This window comes from Podarcis gaigeae, assembly GCF_964106915.1.
Source record: "Podarcis gaigeae genome assembly, chromosome: 9".
Lineage (NCBI taxonomy): Eukaryota > Metazoa > Chordata > Lepidosauria > Squamata > Lacertidae > Podarcis > Podarcis gaigeae.
Window position 1 is genome coordinate 75356068 of NC_139685.1, and position 24679 is coordinate 75380746.

The window sequence follows — 24679 nt, forward strand, 5'->3', positions numbered from 1 at the left end:
CTGCTAGCTAAACCTTAATCTGTAATAGATTCTGGATAGAGAGAATTGGAAGGACACCTTCAGCTTCGAGAACTGAGGTAACCACCTCTTGCCCTCCAACATTTATCTGATGAAAACAGGGATGTCCTATTCAAATTATTATTATTATTATTATTATTATTATTATTATTATTATTATTATTACTATTACTATTATTATTATTATCTGCCCATCTGACTGGGTTACCCCAGCCACTTTGGGTGGCTTCCAACACATATAAAAACATAATGAAACATTAAAGATTAAAAAACTTATCTATACAGGTCTGCTTTCAGATGTCTTCTAAAGGTTGGATAGTTATCTCCTTGATTTGGGGGTTGCATAGCCCTCCAACATTTCTCCAATGAAAATAGGGACATCCTAAGGAAAAGTAATGGGATGCAGGTGGTGCTGTGGGTTAAACCACAGAGCCTAGGACTTGCCGATCAGAAGGTTGGCGGTTTGAATCCCCACAACGGGGTGAGCTCCCGTTGCTCGGTCCCAGCTCCTGCCCACCTAGCAGTTTGAAAGCACAAAAAGTGCAAGTAGATAAATAGGTACCGCTCCGGCGGGAAGGTAAACGGCGTTTCCGTGCGCTGCTCTGGTTCGCCAGAAGCGGCTTAGTCATGCTGGCCACATGACCTGGAAGCTGTACGCTGGCTCCCTTGGCCAATAAAGCAAGATGAGCGCCGCAACCCCAGAGTCGGTCACGATGGGACCTAATGGTCAGGGGACCCTTTACCTAAGGAAAAGTAGGACATTCTAGGATGAAACCAGAAACTGGGAAGGCTTCTGTAAATCTGGGACTGTCCCTGGAAAATAGGGACTGCTGCCTCCCAGTTTAATATCAGAATGCAGCTACTGTGCTTTCATATTTCAAAGGCAGCCCTCCTCCCCCCAAAAAATGGATTAACACAAAAAAATACATCAGAACTCTCCTTTGCTGGGGGTGGGATGTATTGATTGAATGCATCTGAAATCTGGAAAGAACACCCCACTGCCCCATCTGATCGCAGCCTAATTCTTTGCAATATCCAGGCCTAATCAAACTTTAATCTGCCTCCTCCTCATCCGTTATGTATGGCTGTGATTTATGTGGGTTCTGTAAGAACAGTTTAGGACAGACACAGGTGTGTCCATCGCCTATGCAATCCGAAACAGAATTCCGTCCAGCATGCCAGGTTTTATTCGGCTTAATCTGGGCTGCTGGGAATTTGAACAGATGCCTTGGCAACGGGTTAAGCAAGCGAAAGTTGCCCTGGTTGAATCTTGTCCTTTTATACTGGAATAATTCCGAAAGCAGCGCTATAGGTGAAATGCTTTGGTTGGAATTATCCCGACAGCGTGTCAGGTTTTACTTGATCCTTTCGCTCAGCCATCACCTACGCCGGGGGTAGGAAGGGAGCAGGTGGTGTTGAGAGAAAACAATTATCTGTGAGTAAAAAGGGTAAAGGTACCCCTGCCCATACGGGCCAGTCGTGTCCGACTCTAGGGTTGTGCGCCCATCTCACTTAAGAGGCCGGGGGCCAGCGCTGTCCGAAGACACTTCCAGGTCACGTGGCCAGCGTGACAAGCTGCAACTGGCGAGCCAGCGCAGCACACGGAAACACCATTTACCTTCCCGCTAGTAAGCGGTCCCTATTTATCTACTTGCACCCGGGGGTGCTTTCGAACTGCTAGGTTGGCAGGCGCTGGGACTGAACGACTGGAGCGCACCCTGCCACGGGGATTCGAACCGCCGACCATGCGATCGGCAAGTCCTAGGCGCTGAGGTTTTACCCACAGCGCCACCCGTGTCCCTATTATCTGTGAGAATTGCTGGCAAATCCAGGCCCAGGGAGCTGAAATAGCACACGGGCCAGGAAGGAAGATGCCAGCACACAGATGGAGGTGGCCAGATCATGACAGCACTTCCAGAATGGGAGGCGGCAGGTAGGCGAAGTGACTTTTAAAAAAAGGAAAAAATAAAAGAGCAGCGATGGCCAACGTGGACCAGAACTACCCTGCACACCAGGAAGATTAAAATCCTGCACAATGCAAATGCCAACTACGCACCCCAAATGTGGGCATTAGTATCATCGATGTTTGTTTGCTACAGAACCTGCGCGGGAAACCTTTTTCAGTCTGCTTTTGCTTCAGGGCAACCATGGAGCGGGCACAGGCCAGAGGTGAGTGGTACCAGAGGCAAAATGGATGGAGCGACAAATGTAAATATTACCTTTGTACACCAACACCCCCTTGCACACTCCACTCCAAGAGGCATTATCAGAGTTCAAGGACATATTCCAGCCAGGCCAAACACTTGTTGCTGTTGTTGGAGTTTAATTTAGCCCCGCCCCCTACTTGTTTGCTAAGTGAGGGAAATATAATGGTGCAATGCAGTCACATTTAACTTACTTTGTTGAGCAGATAGCTTTCCCCGCTATGTATTTACTCGTTCTAAAAAACCCAATTTAAAATATTATTATTATTATTTAAAGAGAGCCCATCAAGCCCAAGGGAGCCTCTCTCATCCTGCACTCTGTTCTTGCAGAGGCCAATCCGATGCTGATGCAAAGCCCAGAAGAAGGGCCGGAATAAGAACATTTGTTGAGCCTTTTTAGCTGCTGCAAGATTCTTTGTCCCCCCCCCCTCCCCCTGCAACAGACTAACACACCTGGGCCTCTGGAAATTAAAGTAATAGCACAGGTTCCTTGCACCTGCAGACCTGCTGCAGGTGGACGAGGGTGGCTTCACCTGTTGAACTTCTGCCTCCCGCGACGGCCACTTGAACGACAGCGGAGCAGGCAAGAGGGCGGGGCCTCGGACTTGACAGCTGGGCGGTGCCAAACCTGACGGAGAGCAGCCTCCTCCCCGTTTTGAAGGGCCTGATGGGAGATGTAGTCCGAAAAGTAGCTGCCGGCGACCTGATTGGGCGAGCCTGCTCTCTATCAAATTCGGCACCGCCCACCTGCGTCCAGCCCGAAGCCCCACCCCTCTCCCCGCTTAGGCGGTTGCCTGGATACCATCCGCCCGCCTCTCTACGACAGAGAAGAACTCTATGGTCTCTCTCTCTCCCCCCTCGTCAGGGGCTCCGCTCGGCGCCGACGTCATCGGGAGCGGACACCGGCGGGAGGGGGCGACGCTCCGTCGCTTCCTCCTCCTCCCCCCTCCCCCTCCGAACGGTTGTGTGAGGAGGAGAGCGAGCGCCAGGCCGGCCGCCGCCGCGCTAAGGTTGAGCCTCGCGGGCTTCCGTCGCTCCAGGGAGGAGGAGGAGGAGGAGGAGGCCGCTCCGCAGTAGCAGCCGCCGCCGCCGCAGCAGCAGCCCTCGCCGGCCACCGTCCGCCCGCGCGAAGCTTCCCGGCGGAGCCTCTCTCCGCCGCCGCCCGCCCCCTCCCCGGGCTCCGTTCTCCTCACTGCCGTCCCTTTTCCCCTCAGGCGATGGAGCGGCGGGGCCGCAGGCGGCGCGGCGGCCTCCTCGCCCTCGCCCCAGCCTGGCTGGCCGCCGTCCTGCTCCTCCTGCTGGCTCCGGCGGCGGGAGCCGGGGTGGGAGCCGGAGCCGGAGCGGCCGCCGAGGCGAAGGAGTGCGACAAGCCGTGCGCCAACGGAGGGCGCTGCCAGCCCAGCACCGGCCAGTGCGAGTGCCCGCCGGGATGGGTCGGCGACCAGTGCCAGCACTGCGGGGGCCGCTTCCGGTGGGTGAGGGGGAACCCCGGGGAGAAGCGCGGGGGGGGGGGTCGGGGTCTCTTCGGCCGGGGCGCTGGGCGCAACCCCGGGGGCAGCCTCGGCCCGACCTGCCTCACAGGGTTGGTGGGAGGGAGGGAGGGGCAGGGAGGTGTGTGCGAATGCTGCGCCTCTCATGGCTCGCCTTGACATTACTTTCCACAAATCCTGTTCAATTCTGCATAAGATTTCACCCGCAGTCCTGCACACACCTGGGAGCAACTGCAGGTTGGAGTTGTTTCTGGGTGAACGTGCCTCTTCTCTAAGTGCTTGGTCAAGTCATCCAGTGACTCGGTCTAGTATAGAAGCAAATAATACTTTTATTCGACTGGCTGAAATAATGAGCCTCAGGCATATAGGTAATATGCACATTTGTTGTTGGCTAAACAGCGAAATCTGTTGTAAGTGCTAGTGAGCTCATATCTGGGGAAATGCAGAATGACAAAAAAAGCATTAGACATGTGTTGGGGGTTGTTGTTGTTGTATAATTATTTATATCCTGACTTTAGCCCTGACAGGGACTTGAGGCAGCTTATATATAAAGTAAGAACTGCTAAAAACAGAGAAGAACAGTTTTTGTGGGTGACAGAGACCAGGGTGGGTGTGAGGGTTCCCCCCATGTTGCAAATTGCTAGGGGGCAAGGGGCTGTGCAATATGGGGGGGGGGGCGGTAAGGGAAGAGTGTTTGTCCAAAGTTCTGCTATCTGATGTCTAAATGTGAGAAATTTAGGCCAGGACTGACTAACCCCTGTCCTGGGCAGGGGCTGATGTGGTCCCCTAACCACATTTTTTTTTTTACTCCCCCCCTAGACACCACTGATTTCAGCAGTGGGTGCAAAAATAAATTTAAGCAATAATGATGGCACTGGGTGGTTTGAACTCTCTGTGCTCAGCCCTGTGCCCTGATAGGGACACAGATGTCCTCCCCCTTAGTCATTGGACTGATCATTTTATGAGTGAGGAATAAGTCTGATAACCCCCTTCCTTCAGAACAGTTGAGGGCGGGGTGTGGTGCTGCTTTGTGCTTGTAGGTGTGTATGTTTTGCAGGTATACCTGCAGGAGAGTGGGTGGTTACACCCAACACTGGCATTTGGCCCCCAGAAGGTTGGCCAAGGGTGAATGTGGCCCTCAGGCCCAGAGAAGCCACCCCTGCTGTAGGTTGCCAGAGATAAAAAATAAAAGAAAAAGTAGGAGATTTTAAAATGACTTAGGAATGAGTGCATGTGAAAATTGCATTCAAAATACATGATGCTGATGCCTTGGCTGTTTGTGCAGAACACCAGGAAATGTCCTGGTTCAGATCTCGCCCCTCCTATGAACTTGTCTGGTGACCTTAGCTCTTATCCTCCCTCTCTTAAATAACATGGGGCTAATACTCACCTCATCTGGCAGGGTAATTACAAAGATTGCAAGGCAACGTCAAGGAGGTGCTTCGAATGCTTTCTATAAATGCTTAGTGTCATCTATGACCAGGAAAACTGAACCAGAGTTTTTCTGCTCGTAGATGACACTAAGCATTTATAGAAAGCATTCCAGAGTAATGGTTAAAAGGTGTAGAAACTGTGAGAAGAGAGTTGATTTAAAGTATATATTAAGGAATTACTTGAATAACATAACCCATCTGGACTGCTCAAAGTGCCTCATGTATGTTATCTCAGTAATTCTTATAACAACCCTGAGTAGGCCAGTATTATTACTGTCACATTGCAGACGAGAGTGGCAGAGAGAGAAAAGGTGCTTTCATGCACGCAGACATTCCTTTGCTGTGGTGAGACTTGGTTTGTGGACTTTCCAGTGGCTGAGATGTTTAGCCAACATACTGCTCTAGTCCTTAAGTTGGTGACAGTTATGGCTTGGTGATTTTCATGGTGGTGTGGGAAGCAATGTCACAGGGAGATATCAGGAGAAAACTCGGGCTGAGCTTTTTCCACATAGACCAGTGAGGATTGTGATAATAGCAACAACAAATATTTGAATGTGAAGCTTTGCTGTAAGACTAAGATTGCAGTCCTGTAACCACTTACTGGGCACTAAGTCCCACTGAATGTGCATAGGATTGCACTGTCACAAAGGAAATCCTGCCTGGGTTCCCTGAGCAGCTTGATGAACAGAGGCAGGGATGTGTGGTCTCGCAGGAGCTCTCCTCTCCCAGTTGGCTTTGTAAGATCACGTGGAGGAGTGTACAAAGGAGACAAGGATGGAAGCCAGATTGGTGGGCCTGAGTTACTAAGCTGGGGGAAGTCTTTCTGAGGGTGCAGCATTGCCACTGAAAGGTCTGCCAGTTCCTACACATTTTTAAAAGGGAAGTGTGGAAAAGAGGCAAGCAGTGGTTGGTCTCTGTGTATTTGTGTTGTCGCTGTGTGAAACCATGGCATTTGGTCTTGCTGGTGAGGGCAGAAGGTAACAATTTTGCAAAGACAAGTTCCACAGAATTAACTTTGTGTGCTGCTGCACACTAAGAGTAATGTGCCATCTTAAAGATGGACATATTTATTATGGGATATAAGCTTTCATAGACTACAGAAGCTATGCCACAATAATTTCGTTAGCGTTGCTGCATAGCTTTGGTTTTTGTTTCTTGCTAATAGAAGTACTGTATGTGCATTTGTGTGCATTCACATTCAGATACATAGTGGGGAGCTGCAGGATAGATTTGATTTAAATCAAATTTAAATCAAATCTATTTTTAAATAGATTTTAAATAGATTTTAAATAGATTTTAAATAGATTTAGATTAAATAGATTTAAATCTATTTAAATCAAATCTATTTAAATCACAATTTAAATCAAAATTTAAATCACTAGTCAGTAAGACTTGATTTAAAACATTTTTTTACAGAAAGAATCATTCTTGCTGGTATAATCTTAATATTTACAGCCAGATGAAGGTTTCATTTTTGGAATAATAAAGTTTCAGAGTAGTTTTTACAGTTATATCAAAAATTACTGATTTGGTTATACTATTAGATATGCATAGACAGATAATTATGGAATTACTGTGAGGTTTAATAAGTTAACTGGTTATATTTGGACAACTTTTCTGCTGTACTTTTTTGGAAGGAGAAAAATAATCATTTCCTTAATAACAATTTAACGATTTATTTAACTAAAACAATAACATTATAGTATATACAGTGCTTTTATTCTAAAAAAAAGTTTTAGGAGTACTCTCATTTTGACTCAAGAAAATTACCATTTTATAGTTCAAATCAGGAAAAATACAGTAAATGGACAAAAGTACAAAGATTCAGAAAATGTCTAGGGGTATGCGTACCCCTGCGTCCCCCCAGGAAAAAGCACTGAGAATATATATCCACGTTTCTTAACTGATGTGGTTAAACAATTCTTTTTTTAAAAATTAGACTGAGTTTTAGCACACATGAAAAACATGTTGGTATGGGTCATCTGGGGATATAGGTAAAGGTAAATGGGCTCCAGACTGTTAGGTTCAGTTGCGGATGACTCTGGGGTTGCGGCGCTCATATTGCTTTACTAGCTGAGGGAGTTGGCATTTGTCCGCAGACAGTTTTCCCGGGTCATGTGGCCAGAATGACTAAGGTGCTTCTGGTGAACCAGAGCAGTGCACGGAAATGCTGTTTACCTTCCTGCCAGAGCGGTACCTATTTATCTACTTGCACTTGACGTGCTTTTGGACTGTTAGGTTGGCAGGAGCAGGGACTGAGCAATGGGAGCTCACCCTGTTGCAGGAATTTGAACCGCCAACCTTCTGATTGGCAAGTCCTAGGCTCTGTGATTTTAGACCACAGCACCACCCACGTCCCAGGATATAGTCAGGCATTAAAAAAATTATCTGGTACAAATAGGACAAAGTAAATAATTAGAACTCAATGGAAACTTGCAAAGCAGACTTCTGTGCATACAGTGAAACGTACTCCCTCCTCTCCTGTTCCCTTCAGCCCTCCTTTCACCCTCAAAATCATCCCAGGAGGGTTGAGGGACCCTCCAGAGCATATTTTGTGGGTATGTGCAGAGGGGAGAGGAGAGGAAGTTGAAGTCAAGATGCACCATTGAAAGTAGGCATGTGAAGCTGTGGCTGCAGTCCAATGGCTGTGTTGCCAGGATGTGAATTACATGCCTGGGCTATGCTGATAGTGAAGATTATATTTCCAAATGCATTTGAAAGGAATTACTTACTTTGTCAGACAAACCCAATGATTAATAGGGTTGCCTTTTTAAAAAACAAGGTATGTCTGTGGTTTACCAGTCTAAGAAAAAGAGAAGAGTTCAGCATGAAATCTTAATTCAATATGTCTCATACTGTGAGAGTGTGATGCTAAGGTGAGGTCCATTTACTGGTAGTCCCTGGAGAAAGGGGCTTGTGTGACCGAACCTTTCCATAGGTGGGTGAAATGAAGCAAGGCAGTATATTAGAGTACTAGGGTGCTACTCACTTTGGCTTATAGTGACAGTATGTTAGATCACCTCGGTTTATAACGGCCTAGCAGTAAGTGACAATTGTTGCTTGGGAATTCTAAGAGGGAAAAGAAATCACTGCAGCTTTGTTAGGATTAGTGAACCTTCCTGATTCAAAATGATGTACAAATGTATCCAAACACAGAAAAAAAACCCCTGCACTCCTTGATCTGAGGAACCATCGTGCAACATTTGGTTATAATATCTTACAAAGTTTCCAAATGCATAGAGAAGAGAGAAGCAACTTTCTAAAATATGTAGTGGATGGACCAGCTGAGGAGAGAGCGGACTTCCAGATGTTATTTAAAGGCTGGATGCTTTTGCATGTATTGTGGTTCAGAATGTATTTATGCTGTTCCAAGTGGGTCTGTATTGCAGAACTAGGACACTAGTGAAAGGATCTTTTTGTGTTATCTGGGACACCCTCTCTTAGGGGAATCTTGATTTGGGGTGATGGCACAGTAAACATATGTGTTTATGTGGTTGTACTCAGGATGAGTCTTCCCTCTCTTATATCACATGATCTGTTAAAATAGATGCTAGCCTCCTTGCATCACAATACATGCATTTATTCAAGGGTGATTGCACTGTAGGGGAAGATGCAATTGCCAAGCCCTAAGGACCAGTGTAAGGTCAGGGCACAGAGTCCTCCTTAATCGGGAAGCTACATTTCCCCATGAGTTGCCTGTGGGAAGAATTATGGAGTGGGTTCTTTGATCAGCATTGTACCTGTGATCATGGGATAGTAGGCTTGCCTTAAGTGGATGGAGTTATTGTTGCAAAGGTGATGAATTGTGTGTGCAGGTCATTAGAAAAGTTGCTCAGAAGTTTATCCCAGTCAGTAAAGGTTTCATGGCACATTGGTGCTGGAAAAGGGGTGGCATCTGTGTATTTCGGTCAGTGTTAATTTATGAGACAAAAGAATAGCTTTTAAAATGCTTTGTCCCCCGCTCCCCCCGAATTCTTTCTCTACATAACTAGGTGACAGAAATGTTGGTGCACAAAAGCGTACTTTAGTAATATATGCTGTGATGCCTTTAAGGTCATAGTGTGACTTGATTACTTAATCCTCAAGTGAGAACGAGACAGGTATGTTCAGCTGTCCTTCCCTCTATTAGCATTGTTCACTGGTTCATGAGTGATGATTCTTATGTGTCCAAAATGGTGGTACCCATGCACAAGAAGAAGGTGTCTGCATGCTGGGAAACCAAAGAGGGCAGAAATCTCCCAGCATGGGCCCGTGAGTGAACCACATGCATTCCTCACTTGCTTCCGTGCCCATTTCAGTTTGCTGTGATCTGACCTTCTGTGAAGTGTGTGCCAATATACTCCTTTTCGGCGAAGTGTAGGATGGGGAGGGGAATTAGAGATGCAGACTTTATTACTGTGGATGAAGGTAGATTCCCAGCCCTCTAGTGCTCAGATAAGAAGGGAAGAGGCCATGGTAGGTCTCTGTCTTACTTGGACCTATACAACAAATACCATTATTTATTAGCCAGTGGTGTTGTCTGTTATTGAATTAAACTTTGGTCCTGGCAGCAATTCCTTTATTTGCAGGTAACCATACAAAATCAGGCTTTAATGGCAGGTGTCTCTAGTTTGTGACAAATACTGTTGAGTAACAAAAGCATCCACGTAGCTTGTTCTTATTTTAGAGGCCTGCATTTTGCTTTAGGATACAACTCTGTTGCCAGAACTAGCTTGAATATTGATAGCCTTGCAATGATGCGTTTGGGTTGCTATTTGTCTGGCTTTGCATTACAGCAACAGCCTTGAAGGTTATATGCAGGACTGTGTGGGTTCTCCTGGGCAGATGAGTTAAATTATTTTCCCATCTTCTTATGAATAGTAAAGTGCTTCTGAGCTATTTAGAACTCGGCAATTTACACTTTATGGAGGCAGGTGTGTATTCATTGTGCTTATGTCGTCTCCTGTGAGTGTGAAGGAGAGGTAGACCTCTCCATGCAGTAAAGTACATCGTGTCTGGGGGAGCTGTGACCAAAAAGGGGGCAGAAAAAAGCTGCCTGAGCAGACCTGATAATGTTATCTCTAGTTTTATGTACTAACTTTTAAAAATGTGGCTGTATTGTGCAAATATTTTGTAAGTTCTTGCTCTGAGTCCTGCACGACCTTCTTTTGCCTGACCTATTTCCTGTCATGGTCTGGTTCACGGGCGATTAAAGTCCTGGCTGGGGACGTCGGGACCGGGGGCAAGATGGCGGGGTGGGAGCAGGAACGGGAGTTCAGAAGCCAGGAGTCAGGAAGTCAAGGGTACGAGCATCAAGGATTCAAGGAACCAAATGCAGCAAGGCAGGGAACGTGTTGCTGTGGCAAAGAGCCGAAGGGAAATGCTGACCTAATATCCCTTCCCAGCTCTTGCCACCGGGTGCAATGAGTTACCAAGCAGCCTCACCTGTGCAGCCGCGTCTTGCCTCTTCAGAACAAACTTAGGAAGGCCCCAGTGCTGCAAAGTCCTACTGGTCACAGGGCCTGGCTCCTGCACACACCCCTGACATTTCCTTCGGACCTTGGAGGACAGGGTCCTATACAAATCTCAGCTGCAAAGGTGGCTGCTGAAGGTACAGGAGGCCATCTTGCTGTGAGTCCTGCCAGACCTGCTCCCTGCTTTTTCTGCCCTATTACCAGCCTGCCTGGAGGGTGGACCTCACTGATTTCAGCTACAATGGGAGCTTCTGTTGCTTAGGATGCCTAAATACCATTAGGGAGGGGTTTTCCTTAAGTGTTATTGCCAGGGTCAAGGTTTAGTTCTGGAGCTGCATTTTTTTTTTTTTTGCTGCCTGCATTATGCTCTTGTATTTTTATTCTTAGACCTTAGTATGATCCATTAGTGGATTGTTTAATTTTGTTGCATCATTGGAGATGTTTTCATAAGCTTGTTTAAACGTGAAGTCTTGTCAGTGAATTTCATAAACTTTTCAGTGTTGTCAGCTGTTGAGCAGGGTTTACTTTGCAAAGGTGGTGTACAAATAAACAATGATGGAAAGTTGCTTTGAAAGCCTCTCAGGGCTATAAATATTCAAAATAAATAAACCACAGCAGTCCAGTGAATCCGTGGAGGTGTACCTCTCTCTTTCATGCTGAAGGTGCTCTCTGTAAGAAACCTGAGTGTACACAGAGCAGACACACCTGCGGACATAAAGTATGCATTGGATCTATGAAGGTCAGGTTGATTTAAACCATCTCAAAGGGAAGAAAAATGGGAATAGTTTTAAATCAAGCTTCCCAATTTGAAATTCATACATTTCGTGAACAGGCATGAATACTAGATGGGTTTTGTAACAATTAAAACATCTTGGAGTACAGCCAGATACAACCTAGGAACATAATCAATTTTTTTGGGCCAGGTGCCTTTTTCATGACAGAATGATGGCTGCTTAGAGACGAGACAGAGACTTGTTTGGCTCTCTCTGCCTGCGTTAAAAGTGGAAGCCAGTTCTCCTGTATATGTGCAAGAATGCCGAGCAAGTGGAATGTGGAAGCGCCAGTCATTGGAACACTTATTGACAGTAAGGACTGTTGAACAAAGTGGGACTAATTTCTGAGCACTTGTGCAGAAGAAATAGGGTTGTAGGATTCACAGTTAGTACTTAAAGCTTTCCGACGACAAGGGATGGTAGCTAATGAGTAAAGGGGTGTTTCTCTGTGAAATGGAATACTGCATGGATGTTTACTTTCCACATTTATTTATAAGTTCAGAACTGAAAGCATTGCAGAGCTCAGGATGTTGGAGAGAATGAAACAGGAGCATAAGATCCATTTGTATGGGCTCAGGTAGTTGAGTGGTGCTTCTGAGAAAGGAGTGCGCTGTCAATTGCAGCAAGATTACCTTTACCTGTGTAGTCTTTTAGGTGACTACACAGTCTCCCTAGTGTCTACTCTGTTTTTATTCTGCAGTACTGAAGTGTTGTGCAGAGTTTGGCTGTCTTGCAGCAGCTTGGGACTTGGAGGAAGTTGAATGCAAGTCACATGTTTGTGTTGGATGATTGCCTCTGTATTGATGCTTGCAAAATACATGCCTCTTGTATGCCATTGCATGCCTAAGGCTGCAGTCTGATGTACCCTTACATGAATAAGTCCCACGAAACTCAACAGTTCTTTTTTTTTTTTTTTGAGTGAATACGACTCAAAACACAAACAGTCCCCCAAAATTTTGTGAAGGCGTCCGAACATGCAAAGAAACCTGCAAATCAGATGTGGGGAGAAGAGTGAAAATGATTTAGTGGGGTGCAATTACAAGGTATTTTATAAGAAAGGAAAATGTATTTCATTAAGTTAATGGAAGGAGTTATAGATGAATATTACACAGCTTCTGTAGCCGAAATCTGCTGAGTGGTACATTAAAAATAATTAATCTTGGCCTCAGAGTATGGTGTTGGATCGTTTTCATTCGGAATAAAATCTAGCATCTACTGCAATAAATTGGAACACCTTGCCCAAATAAGCAAAACATACTCTGCCATTAAATTTACTTTAAAGCACCAAAAGTGTAAAAACATTGGAAGTATCTTTAGAACTTGTTTTGCAGCAAGGAAAAAAAAGTGCTAAAAGGTACTTGGCAACTCTGTGTAGGTTCTTGAATGGCCAAGCTAGTTGTGATGAGGAGATGGTTAGTCTCATTCCAAAAAGAAGAAAAATAAAAAAGACTTCCAAAACAGCTCCTCCAAAAAAGTAAGTTGGAATCCCTGAATCTGCTTGCCCCCCTGCAAGCTGCACTTTTAGCTCTTGGGAGGGGAGAACGTAAGTACTGATGCTGTGCCTTTTATGGGAATTTAGATTAGGACAAGGGTAAAGGAAGGTAGGGACGTGGGTGGCGCTGTGCTCTAAACCACTGAGCCTTTTGGGCTTGCCGATCAGAAGGTCGGCAGTTCGAATCCCTGCAACAGGGTGAGCTCCCATTGCCCGGTCCCCGCTCCTGCCAACTTCGTAGTTCGAAAGCATGTCAAAGTGCAAATAGATAAATAGGTACCACTCTGGCGGGAAGGTAAACGGCATTTCTGTGCACTGCTCTGGTTTTGCCTGAAGCGGCTTAGTCCTGCTGGCTACATGGCCTGGAAAAACTCTGCGGTCAAACACCAGCTCCCTCGGCCTGTAAAGCGAGATGAGCGCTGTAACCCCAGAGTCGTTCGTGACTGGACTTAACTGTCAGGGGTCCTTTACCTTTACCTTTTAAAGGAGAAGAGGGTCAAACACCTTTTTACAGCAGGCTGCTTATCTAATCTTCAAAGCGGCAGTATGTGGCTTCTAATTCAACAAAGAAACACTTTCCCCCTGCATTTGGTTTGGCCCATAATCTCAGATTTTATAGTAATACCTTTTACATAGGATCATATTTATGCATGCTATGTTTTCACTTTGTCACATGCATCTGATCGTCTGATTTTTATTTTGTGTACTTCTGATATGCAAAATAGATTGAAAAGGATAGTTATTTTTTTCTATTCTTAATAAAGAAATTAATTGCAGACAGTAACTTCCTTTGTGTCTGATCAGATGTGCAAAAAATAACAAAATCAACTTTGCTGCTTCTAATTCTTGTAGGTAGCAAATGGCCCAGCAGAATTGTGACCTTTTACAAACTAGCTCTGTTCTTTGAGGCAGAAAACCTTGTTCCATATGATAAATGCAGTTTATACTGCTTCAGGATTGCCTCTACTCCAGCTCTTAAGTCAAGCTTGACAAGGCCGAGGTGACAGAAGCAGGAGACTTTTGAGTGTGTGAGCCTTGGCTGCATGGACTTCCTCACCATCCAGCACGAGCCTTAGCCAGACCATTCAGTTTTCATCCAATGCACATTTCTCCCTCTCTGTTAGGTAACTTCATACTAACTTTCAGTGGTTAAAATAGTTAGCCAAAGGGTACAAGACGTTCTAAGGAGTGCACTTCGGACACAACAGTGCACATTTAGCATCATAGTTTGTGCTGCTTTGGTAGATTTTTGCTTCAAGTTACTGCATGTGCTCAGCTCTTGTCTATAATGTCAGGGAGGGGCGCTTTCCACAGACTCCACCAGTTGAATCTTTGAGACCGAAGGCCTTTGTCCTGACCAGGACACAGCTGGTGGATCCCTTGTATGTGTTTGCCAAGTCTAGGAATGCACCACTGCTTGAAAGAAATGTATTGTGACTGCTAGCTCAAAGCTTCTTGCTTTTTTCTTCGTCTACCCTGTCCCCTTAAATACCCTTTCTCCCTGCACAGGCTCTCTGCCGCTACAGAGATGTTTACCCTAGTTTGTTGCAGTGAAGACATTCTTGGGTCCTCAGCAGAGTTATATCCTAGTGGATTGTTTGCTCTTGGACTTCCTGGCTGCTGCTTAATTTCTGGGAAACTTAACTTTAGGTGAACCATAATAAAACCAGTGATACTTCTTTGGGGTCGTGTGTGGTGCTTACTACTCTTGTCTCCTTAGTTTCTCTGAGCTCCTGAAAAGTCCTAATACGGTAGGTGAAGTAGTGTCCTAACTGCCTTTGTGTATTAAAAAGTCACTGCCACCCTGTGCCAGACTACGGCGCAGACTGCTTTTTTTTTAGTAGTTCCTGCACTCATAACAAGCTTCTCTTGTCACTAGCTGCTCCCAGCTGCATGTGATTTCATGTATTGCATGCCTGAAACCAATCTTGATCCCATCTGTCTTTCCTGTGCCTATTTTCTGTTCATCCACTAGAAAACCCCCAGAACAACATCCTTCCCCATCCCTCCTCAATGAACTTCAAAGACATCTGTTTATTCACATTTCAAAAACAGTATGGACCTATTCATTTATACAAGTAGTTAAAATCCTGAGGGATCTAATCAAACCCCCTGCAATGCAGGAATCACACCTGAAGTATCTCTGGGAGATGGCCATCCAAGCTCTGCTTAAAAACTGTCAGAAGGTTCTTCCTGGTGTTTAGTTGGAATTTCCTTTCTTGTCATTTGGTTCTATTGTTTTGGGCCCTACCCTCCAGAGCAGGAGAAAACAAGCTTGCTCCATCTTCCATCTTACATCCCTTCAGATAGTTGAAGATGGCTTTTATATCTCTTCTCAGTCTCCTCTCTCCCACATCAAGCATGCCTAACTCCCTCAACTCTTCATCTTAAGGCTTGGTTTCCAGACCCTTGATCGTCCTGGTCATCCTTCTCTGTACACCTTCCAGCTCGCGGCATCCCACTTCTCATTTCCCCCCAGGATGATGAGAAAACTTATTGAGCCCTGTTTGGGTTTGGTCAGTCAACCAACTACAAGTCCACCTAACGGTTACCTCATATAGCCCACATTTTACCAGCTTCTTTCCAAGAATATCATGGGATATTTTTTGCCAAAACCAAGATATACTACGTCCACTGCATTCCCCTGGTCCACCAAGCTTGTAATACTTCTTTTTGAGAAACCTATGTTGTATTTTAGCAGACTTTTCTAAGTCCTCACAACCGACTGTTGAATTATCTGTTCTGGGACCTTTTCTGATATCTATGTCAAGCTGACTGGTCTTTAGTTACTTGGGTCCTCTTTCCCAACCTTTTTGAGGATGGGGACAACCATTGCCATTGTCTGTAGAGACATCACCTGTTTTCCAAGAATTCTTGAAGGTTATAGACAGGCTCTGCGATTATACCTTCAAGATCCTTTAGTATCCTTAGCTGCAGTATATCAGGCCCTGGAGCATTGTTCCCTTACCACCTCTTTTCCTATCTTGGGTTCCCTCCTTGGGCACTGCTTTTCTTTTGGGTGAAGACATGCATACGTGGCTGGTACTCTTTGATCGGTTTCAGCCAATATGGGCTGTTCCATTATACGATGCTTTGTTGACAAGTGATGAGCTCAAGTGCACCCAGCTCCTAGCTTACCCAGCAACAGAGGATACTTCCAGCTTCTAAAACCAGTTTCCCCCACTGTAATAATAATAGTAATAGTAATAGTAATAAAAAACACTGGAGAGCCAGTGGTGCAGTGGTTAAGAGCAGTGGACTTGTAGTCTGGTGAACCAGGTTCACTTCCCCGCTCCTCCACATGCAGCTGCTGGGCCAGTCACACTTCTCTGAAGTCTCTCAGCCTCACAGTGTGTTTGTTGTGGGGGAGGAAGGGAAAGGAGAATGTTAGCTGCTTTGAGACTCCTTAAGGTAGTGATAAAGCGGGATATCAAATCCAAGCTCTAATAATAATAATAATAATAATAATAATAATAATAATAATAATATGTCAAAATCAGGAGATAGAGTTAAGTGCTGAGTGCAAATCAGGATTCATAAGGAGTCTTTAAACCAAAATTTTCTAGTTCAGATGTTGCGGTAACTGTCCTTTTAAAATCTAAGATATCTCCTCTGCAGCTAGATAAAGGGCCTGCTTGCACTTGAGAGTTCTTTGCATACCAGCAAACCATGGTTTGTTGAAGCAGCATGTTGCTTTTGAACCAGACTTCTGTATTCCATAATTTTGCTTTTACTGCTTGTAATGTATGTGAGCCCTACTGGGAACCCTCTTGGTTGTGAGAAACAATTATGCTTCTTTCCCTTACAACAGTCCCCTTGGAGGTAATAATTCATTTTTGTAAACTTGCCTGCTGTCTGTGTTGGATAAGAATAGCCGCCTAGGCTGGGAAGTGCTTGTAAATGGTAAAATATAACTGATTTGTGTCTGTTTTTCAGCCATCAATGTGCAATAAATGACTAACCTAGATTGTCTGCCCACACATAGCTAGTAATTTTTTGTAGGCTTTTAACCTTTTGTTAAGCCCATGATGCATCTTTGAACATATTGCACAGATAACTTTGGGCATGGAGCTGCTTCACATCTGCTATGTATATCTCTAGCACAATGTGTATTGTTGGCTGTATGTAGCGTAGTAATAGTCCTGTAGTCTTTTTCTTCTTCCTTTGATCAAAGGCTGCAGTCTAAACAACTTATACAGTAATGTGTTAGGGCAGAAGTGATCCACCCATAAATGCTTTCCCAACATCGTTTTCAGTAATGACTTCCATAGGGAGAAATCCCGATGTGCTGTGCAAATACCCGCTTGAAAGATTCAGGGCTTTTAGGCGTTGGTGCTTTCTGTACTTGGAGAAGGCATACTCTTCCCTGCACTTCCAAGCAAAATCCACAAATGTCTTTTGATTTTTTATTTGGCTTTTGAATGAGCTGTGCCAAATGAGGAGGAAAAGAGGAACTTTTGTGGAAAACATAAAGGAAAGGGTTTTCTCCTGTCCTGCAAGTCTGAGTAGAACAGCTGTGCAAGGAGGCTCTCTGGTAGACTGCTACAACACTTCTTGCATGTTTCCTATGCATAGACATGAAGTCCAGTGTTGCGTGCCCAGAGAGAACCTGCCTTTCACCCATCTCCTGCTGGAGCTCAAGGTAGCTTGCTTTCCTCTTCATGCCACTGATGAACACAGGTTCCGTGAAACCACTTGAAGGGTTGTATTGAGCTTCTTTGCATCATTAGATTTTTTTAACCTAGATACTGGTGTTTTGTATACTGGTCCTTAAACTGTTAGTGGACCACAGTTGGCCTGTGTGGTATGTATTAGCCAGACAATATGTAGAGAGTTTGGATCAGGCCCTTTAATCGATGTAGTTGCCGATTAACCTACAATGTATTTTTCTCTTAGTGAAATATGTCGGCTATGATTATCCAGATGCGTGTGCGTTTATATAAATCTTGTGGGATAATAACCTATTATTCCTGTCAGTCCATTTCTGAGCTCAGTTCAGAGTGTTGATGTCAGCCTTTAAGGCTCTAACATCAGCCTCCACCCACTGCTCGTGCCCTTGAGGTTTTGAGGCTACACAGGTTTTGAGGTTTTGATGCTATCAGCCCCACACATCTTGACCAGTCATCAGGAAGGATAAAAAGTTGTAGTCCAAAACAAATTAATGGCACCATTCCTGACACTGTTCTTGGGTGCCTCTGGCATCTGAAGTGATGTGGATGAGGACTGGGGAAAAGGGCTTTTAAAAATTGTGGTGCTTTAAATGTTTTAGGCTTGTCTGTTGTCTGTTTTGTTACCTTTTGTGTTTCAGCAGATGGGCTGTTGCACAAGGAGCATCTTAGCCATAGGGTGAGTTGCAGTAATTGAGCGTGCTGTCCTGAGAAATGCAGGTGTTGCTGCACATCAGCTGGCCAGTCTGTCCTGTTTTGGGGAAGAAATGACTTCCTTATGCTCTTGTGCTTGGAAAAGATGTTGAAGAATCCATGAGGATGTATGCTGATCTCAAAAGTAATGAGGCGGGTGTTCATAGAGAAGTGGGATAGCTGATATGCCCATTTTCTGTCTTCTCTAGGTATGCTTCATTTATGTAGAAGAGTTCTGTTTTGTTTCATCTGCTTGGGAAGTGAGTGGTTTCCATGAGAAAGTGAAACAGGGCAAGAGTCCCTTGCATAACAAGATGAGTAAGGTACAACGATGACTGGCTGGTGCTGTCGCCCCACCTGGTAGCAAGCTGTAGCAGTGGTTAATGTTGGGCTATAAGTTAGCTGGAGGAGGGGAAGGAGCTGGAGATTGAAGGCAGGAGCACTAATAGGGAACTGCAGGCAGTAGCACAAGCTCAGAACCATTAAGCCCAATTGCCTGCTTTGTTGGTTGGTCAGCCAGAATTTATGGACCCCTGCTAGAAGGGTAGTCAGAATGGACCCTGTTGCCGTTACCTATGCCACTAGAGGCTTGTGCAACCACTAATATGGAACACCCTGACCCAGCTCATTAGCTGGAGTCATCTAACCTTTGGTTTGAGCCCTGGCTTCTGTCTAACTTTAATCTCAAAGGGCATACATATTGCAAAATAGGCCCAACTCAGGAGTTCTCTCTTGCAGTCAGATCACAAGTGAAAGCATCCATCTGTCGCAGTTAAGGTCAGACAGGTAAAAAGTATCATACCTCTTCTCATACTGTTACTCCATGTTTATTGTGGAACAGTTTCCAGGAGGGCAAAATCCACCTTGAAAGCTTAGTTGATCAATCTTACAGCACAAGATTGTGTTCTCCAATTTGTCACCTTTTTGTGAGATTCAGTTTTGTTTCAATAGTTACAAATACAGTTTGGAGCTGCTTCCATTTGGCTGAGGGGATTTTCATAACATCTCTTAGTGCAGATCAGGGGGAATTCCTAACACACTTGAATCCTCCTTCTGATATGAAAGGATGCAGGTGGTGCTGTGGTTTAAACCACTGAGCCTCTTGGGCTTGCTGATCAGAAGGTCGACGGTTCTAATCTGTGCAACGGGGAGAGCGCCCGTTGTTTTGTCCCAGCTCCTGCCAACCTAGCACTTTGAAAGCACACCAATGAAAGTAGATAAATAGGTACTGCTGCGGTGGGAAGGTAAACGGCATTTCTGTATGCTCTGGTTTCTGTCATGGTGTTTCCGTTGCACCAGAAGGAGTTTAGTCATGCTGGCCACATGACCCAGAAAGCTGTCTGTGGACAAGCGCCAGCTCCCTTAGTCTGAAGCGGGATGAACGCCGTACCCCATAGTCGCCTTTGACTGGAATTAACCATCCTTTACCTTTGTATTTTACCTTCTGATATGAATGGTGAGAGAAGATGCCCTTGGTAAAAAGAGAGGGTTTTGTGGGCTTTGAAAAAGCCGAGAAAATCCTTTACTAATCCTGTTTTTGTTTTGTTTTTAAAAAAATCCAGATTAGAAGCATCAGTGTTTCCATCATTGCTAATTATTCCTGCCTTTATAATGTTTTCCTACCTAACCAGATATTTATTTCCACAATGTAGTGTTAATCATTAATTAATCTGCATTGAGATCTTTTAAAAGCCTTGAAGATCTATGACAGTAGATAGAATCTAAACCAAATCTTAATTCTGAATCGGAATAATTTACAGTTAACATTGTGACCATAATCCTATATGCGCTAAGCTATAAAGGGCTCAGTTGAATTCAGCGGGATGTATTTTTGAGTGAGTCAGTGGAGTCCTGAATTATCATATCTTTCAACTTCCAAGTTTGTTTACTCAGTTATACTGATAATTTCACATTCTGTATAAACATCAGAATCTGTTTGTAATAGTCAGAGGTAGTTGAACTGAAATTCTATTTATACTTTCCTCCTATTAGGACAAAAAGAACCTCCCAGGATTAGCTGCAGAATAAAACACAGTGTAATGCAATCACAAACGTCAAATAAATAATAAAAGTAATCAGTAATAATAAAACACCTACCAGATAGGACTTTGTTGCTGTTGTTTAGTCGTGTCCGACTCTTCGTGACCCCATGAACAGAGCACGCCAGGCACTTCTGTCTTCTACTGCCTCCCGCAGTTTGGTCAAACTCATGCTGGTAGCTTCGAGAACACTATCCAATCATCTCATCCTCTGTCGTCCCCTTCTCCTTGTGCCCTCCATCTTTCCCAACATCAGGGTCTTTTCCAGGGAGTCTTCTCTTCTCAGGAGGTGGCCAAAGTCTTGGAGCCTCAGCTTTAGGATCTGTCCTTCCAGTGAGCACTCAGGGCTGATTTCCTTCAGAATGGATAGGTTTGATCTTCTTGCAGTCCATGGGACTCTCAAGAGTCTCCTCCAGCACCATAATTCAAAAGCATCAATTCTTCGGCGATCAGCCTTCTTTATGGTCCAGCTCTCACTTCCATACATCACTACTGGGAAAACCATAGCTTTTACCATACGGACCTTTGTTGGCAAGGTGATGTCTCTACTTTTTAAGGTGCTGTCTAGGTTTGTCATTGCTTTTCTCCCAAGAAGCAGACGTCTTTTAATTTTGTGACTGCTGTCACCATCTGCAGTGATCATGGGGCCCAAGAAAGTAAAATCTCTCACTGCCTCCATTTCTTCCCATTCTATTTGCCAGGAGGTGATGAGACCAGTGGCTATGATCTTCATTTTTTTGATGTTGAGCTTCAGACCATATTTTGTGCTCTCCTCTTTCACCCTCAATAAAAGGTTATTTAATTCCTCCTTACTTTCTGCCATCAAGGTTGTGTCGTCTGCATATCTGAGGTTGTTGATATTTCTTCCGGCAATCTTAATTCCAGTTTGGGATTCATCCAGCCCAGCCTTTCGCATGATGAATTCTGCATATAAGTTAAATAAGCAGGGAGACAATATACAGCCTTGTCATACTCCTTTCCCAATTTTGAACCAATCAGTTGTTCCATATCCAGTTCTAACTGTAGCTTCTTGTCCCATATAGAGATTTCTCAGGAGACAGATGAGGTGATCAGGCACTCCCATTTCTTTAAGAACTTGCCATAGTTTGCTATGGTCGACACAGTCAAAGGCTTTTGCATAGTCAATGAAGCAAAAGTAGATGTCTTTCTGGGACTCTCTAGCTTTCTCCATAATCCTGCGCATGTTTGTAATTTGGTCTCTGGTTCCTCTGCCTCTTCTAAATCCAGCTTGCACTTCTGGGAGTTCTTGAGCCTTCCTTGTAGAATTTTAAGCGTAACCTTGCTAGTGTGTGAAATGAGTGCAATTGTGCGGTAGTTGTGTAGCCTTATTTGAGTTCACTGATTGGGTCTGTGTTGCTCCGGGACAGGAGGAAGGAAGTCAAATGACACCGAGGTTGATTCAAAGAAAGAGTTTATTCTGCTCTCCGGATAACAGAATGCATTTGCGTGATCAAGTCCACAGCAAGTCCAAAGAAATGAGAAGTTTCATGCAGTATATATATCCTCCAGGCACCCTCTTCCCCTTCCCCAGCCACGTCAGCTTGTACATGCAGGTTGGCATCACAGATGTTCCTGCTCTGGCACTCTTAACCATCAAAGGGATTTCCTTCCTGCACTCCTGACCATAAAAGGATCTTCCTCTTCCTACTCTTATCTTGGAGGAAGAGGTTGTCATCTCCGAGAACACGCTCTGGTGCTGTTCCCAGATTGGGTCTGTGCGTCTTTTGTGGTCAGCACATAAGATAAGGTACAGACGCATCATCCCTGCTCTACTGGAACTTGGCAAGGTCACTCATTGCCGCCACGGACTGATAAGGGAGAGAGCTTTGTTCTTGTTATGCATTTGCTCAACGGCTCAAGTTTATTCATTTTAGCTAAGGAAAAATAGGGATTTTGGTGCAGTTTAAAACTGCCTGCACAGTCAGTTTTGGGTTTTGGGAAACCCATTCCTTCAGCTGGAGCATTCTTTGGCACTGCCCTTCTTTGGGATTGGGATGTAGACTGATCTTCTCCAATCCTCTGGCCACTGCTGAGTTTTCCAAACTTGCTGGACTTTAGGGCTTCCTTAAATGCCTGCAACTATGGGGACTGACAGTCTGCAGCTGGTAGTGTATTCTAGAGGTGTGTGGCCTCTGCAGAACAGCCCCACTTCCTTGTGCTTGCTAACTATTTTTGGACTTGGCTGTGGGAAAAGGAACTCCATTGCTGATCGTAACATATGGGCAGGCTGTTAGCGGGTTAAGGTGATATTTTGGGTAAATCAGACCAAAATCATTTAAGATTTTAAGGGAGAGAGGGAGAGGGGATTGCCAAAACTCTCACCAACCAGCATAATTCAGTGGTGATGGCTGATGGGAGCTGTGGTCCAGCAACTTCAACAGGGTACCATGTTGCCTACTGCTTCTTTAATATCCGGTACTGTACTGTTTCAATTGGGCTTGGAAATGCACTGGCAACCAGTGCAGGTAGGTGTTACGTGAACTTCCTGCCTGACTCCCACCGGGACTCTGGTGGCAGGATTCTGTACCAGCTGATGTTTCTAAGGGCCTTTAAAAGGAGGCCTCCAGTTAGGGTTGACTCCATGAACATTCAGCACCACTGAAAACCAGCTGCAAACCTCAAACTTCTGGATAGTTTCATGTAGAAGTTAAAACTCATGTGGAGGGGGAGGGGGGTTGAACTTTGAGGCTTCCCATAGGCTATGAGATGAAACCGGAGTTCCCCAGAACCACCTTCTGAGATTGCTCCTCCAGAAAGGACCACAGGAACACAGTGCTTCCCAAGCTCCACTCAGATAGACATGGCATAGAAAGTCTCTGAGAGAGGTCTAGGGGGATGAGCAGGATTGCACCTCTAGACCTGTCGTCCAGCATAAGTCATTTCCAAGTGTGACCAAGGCTGTTTTTGTCCCAAAGTCAGGCCTGAAGCTAGATTGGAATGGATCTAAATCAGTATTATTCAGTGTACATTTTAATAGGAAAAACACCCTATAAGGTGTACTAAGTGTAATATAAATGTCATATTTGGACAGATTTACTTGGATTTTTAGTAGGAATATTTGTAATTGCTTTAAGATTCGACAACTTGCAATTGATTTTTGAAGGGGAAAACTTAAGGCACCATAAACTGTTAACATACTAATTTTAGTATTTAAAATTTTTATTTTTCTATATCTGAAGAGTTGTGCATGTGTTCTTCTGAGTAGGGACAGTAATCTGCAAACAGTTGCAACTCTTGAGTTTAGAATTGACTAGCATAGCCCGCCTCGACTTGTATTGTCTTCGTTATGTTTTTATGAAACGGCGCATTTCTGAAAGTGGAACATTTTCTGCAGAAAAATACAGCAGTGGAAAACATTCCACTTTGCATCATTGGCATAGCTTTTTGTTTATCATGTGCATTATCAGTCATGGATGCTCATTATCACCATAGAGACACACAATTTCCTCTAGGAGGCTGTGGTGCTTCCAAAAGTATAAAATGTTAATGCTTGAGCATGCCTAACATCAGCTGCCGTGGCTTCACTGGTAGATGTGGGAAATGCTGAACAGTGGAGGCTTCTTGTGGAAACATACTTTAAAATTCCCTACGAGAGCTATCTATTTTCAGTGTACAACCTGCAGTGTCTTGGAAGCTATGAAGGTGAGTTTAACTAATGGTCTTGAAATGCAAGACCAATCGTTACAATATGCTGTTTCCTGTGGGCTCTTGCCATTAAAGGGCAGTCATAAGTCTTTGGGCCCATATGAGTGTTGATGGTGTTTCATTTCACTTTCTGCTTTTGCATCTATTTTTTTGTGCTTCCTGTTGCACATGAAATTGCTTTACAATCCCATTTAAGAAGGCCACTAGCCTTCCTTTAATGAAATGTCCTCCTTTAGAATTGCTTGCTTATCTGTCCTCTTTTGCACCCATCACCACAGTAAGCTTAGTATTTGCAATATTCACAAACTGGGTTTGTAATCTTCATCAGATATGAGTCTGCTTTGCAGATTTGTACCATATATTTCCCTGCTTCTTCTCCCCTGTCAGTATTTTTTTTGAGCCCTCCGTGCTCTGATCTTTATCTTGCTCCCTCAGCTGCTGAATTGTTAGTAAATAAATTGTCTGGAGAAACAAGTGCACTCACAGTTCTTGTCAGATGGCTTGAATTGGCCTCTCCCGCCCACTTTTTCCACATTAATTTGCAAATATTTAGATGAGCGCACTGAAACACTAGTGAAATGGCATTCATAAGTGGCCATTGTTCACTTTTTGATACAGCAGCATGACAAAAATGAAAATGAGGCAAGGCACTTACGGTTAGTATTCAAACTGTGTATTAACTTCTCATAATGTTCCTTATACTCGCAGGTGGTAATATCTGACCTCCCAAGCAAATTTCACTGTGTTATAA

The 24679-nt window shown here is 44.5% G+C and overlaps 1 protein-coding gene across 2 annotated transcripts in view; it reads left to right on the top strand.

The window, feature by feature from the left end:
• Window positions 1-3035: 3035 nt before the first annotated feature.
• Window positions 3036-24679, top strand: part of ATRN (attractin) — a 160395-nt gene continuing 138751 nt past the window's right edge. The window contains exon 1 of one of the 2 annotated variants that reach the window (XM_083756248.1): window positions 3036-3693. In XM_083756248.1, the coding sequence (XP_083612374.1) occupies window positions 3440-3693 (254 nt within the window). In that variant the 5' untranslated portion in view covers window positions 3036-3439. The remainder of the gene's footprint in view (window positions 3694-24679) is intronic. The other variant, XM_083756250.1, reaches the window with a different exon arrangement.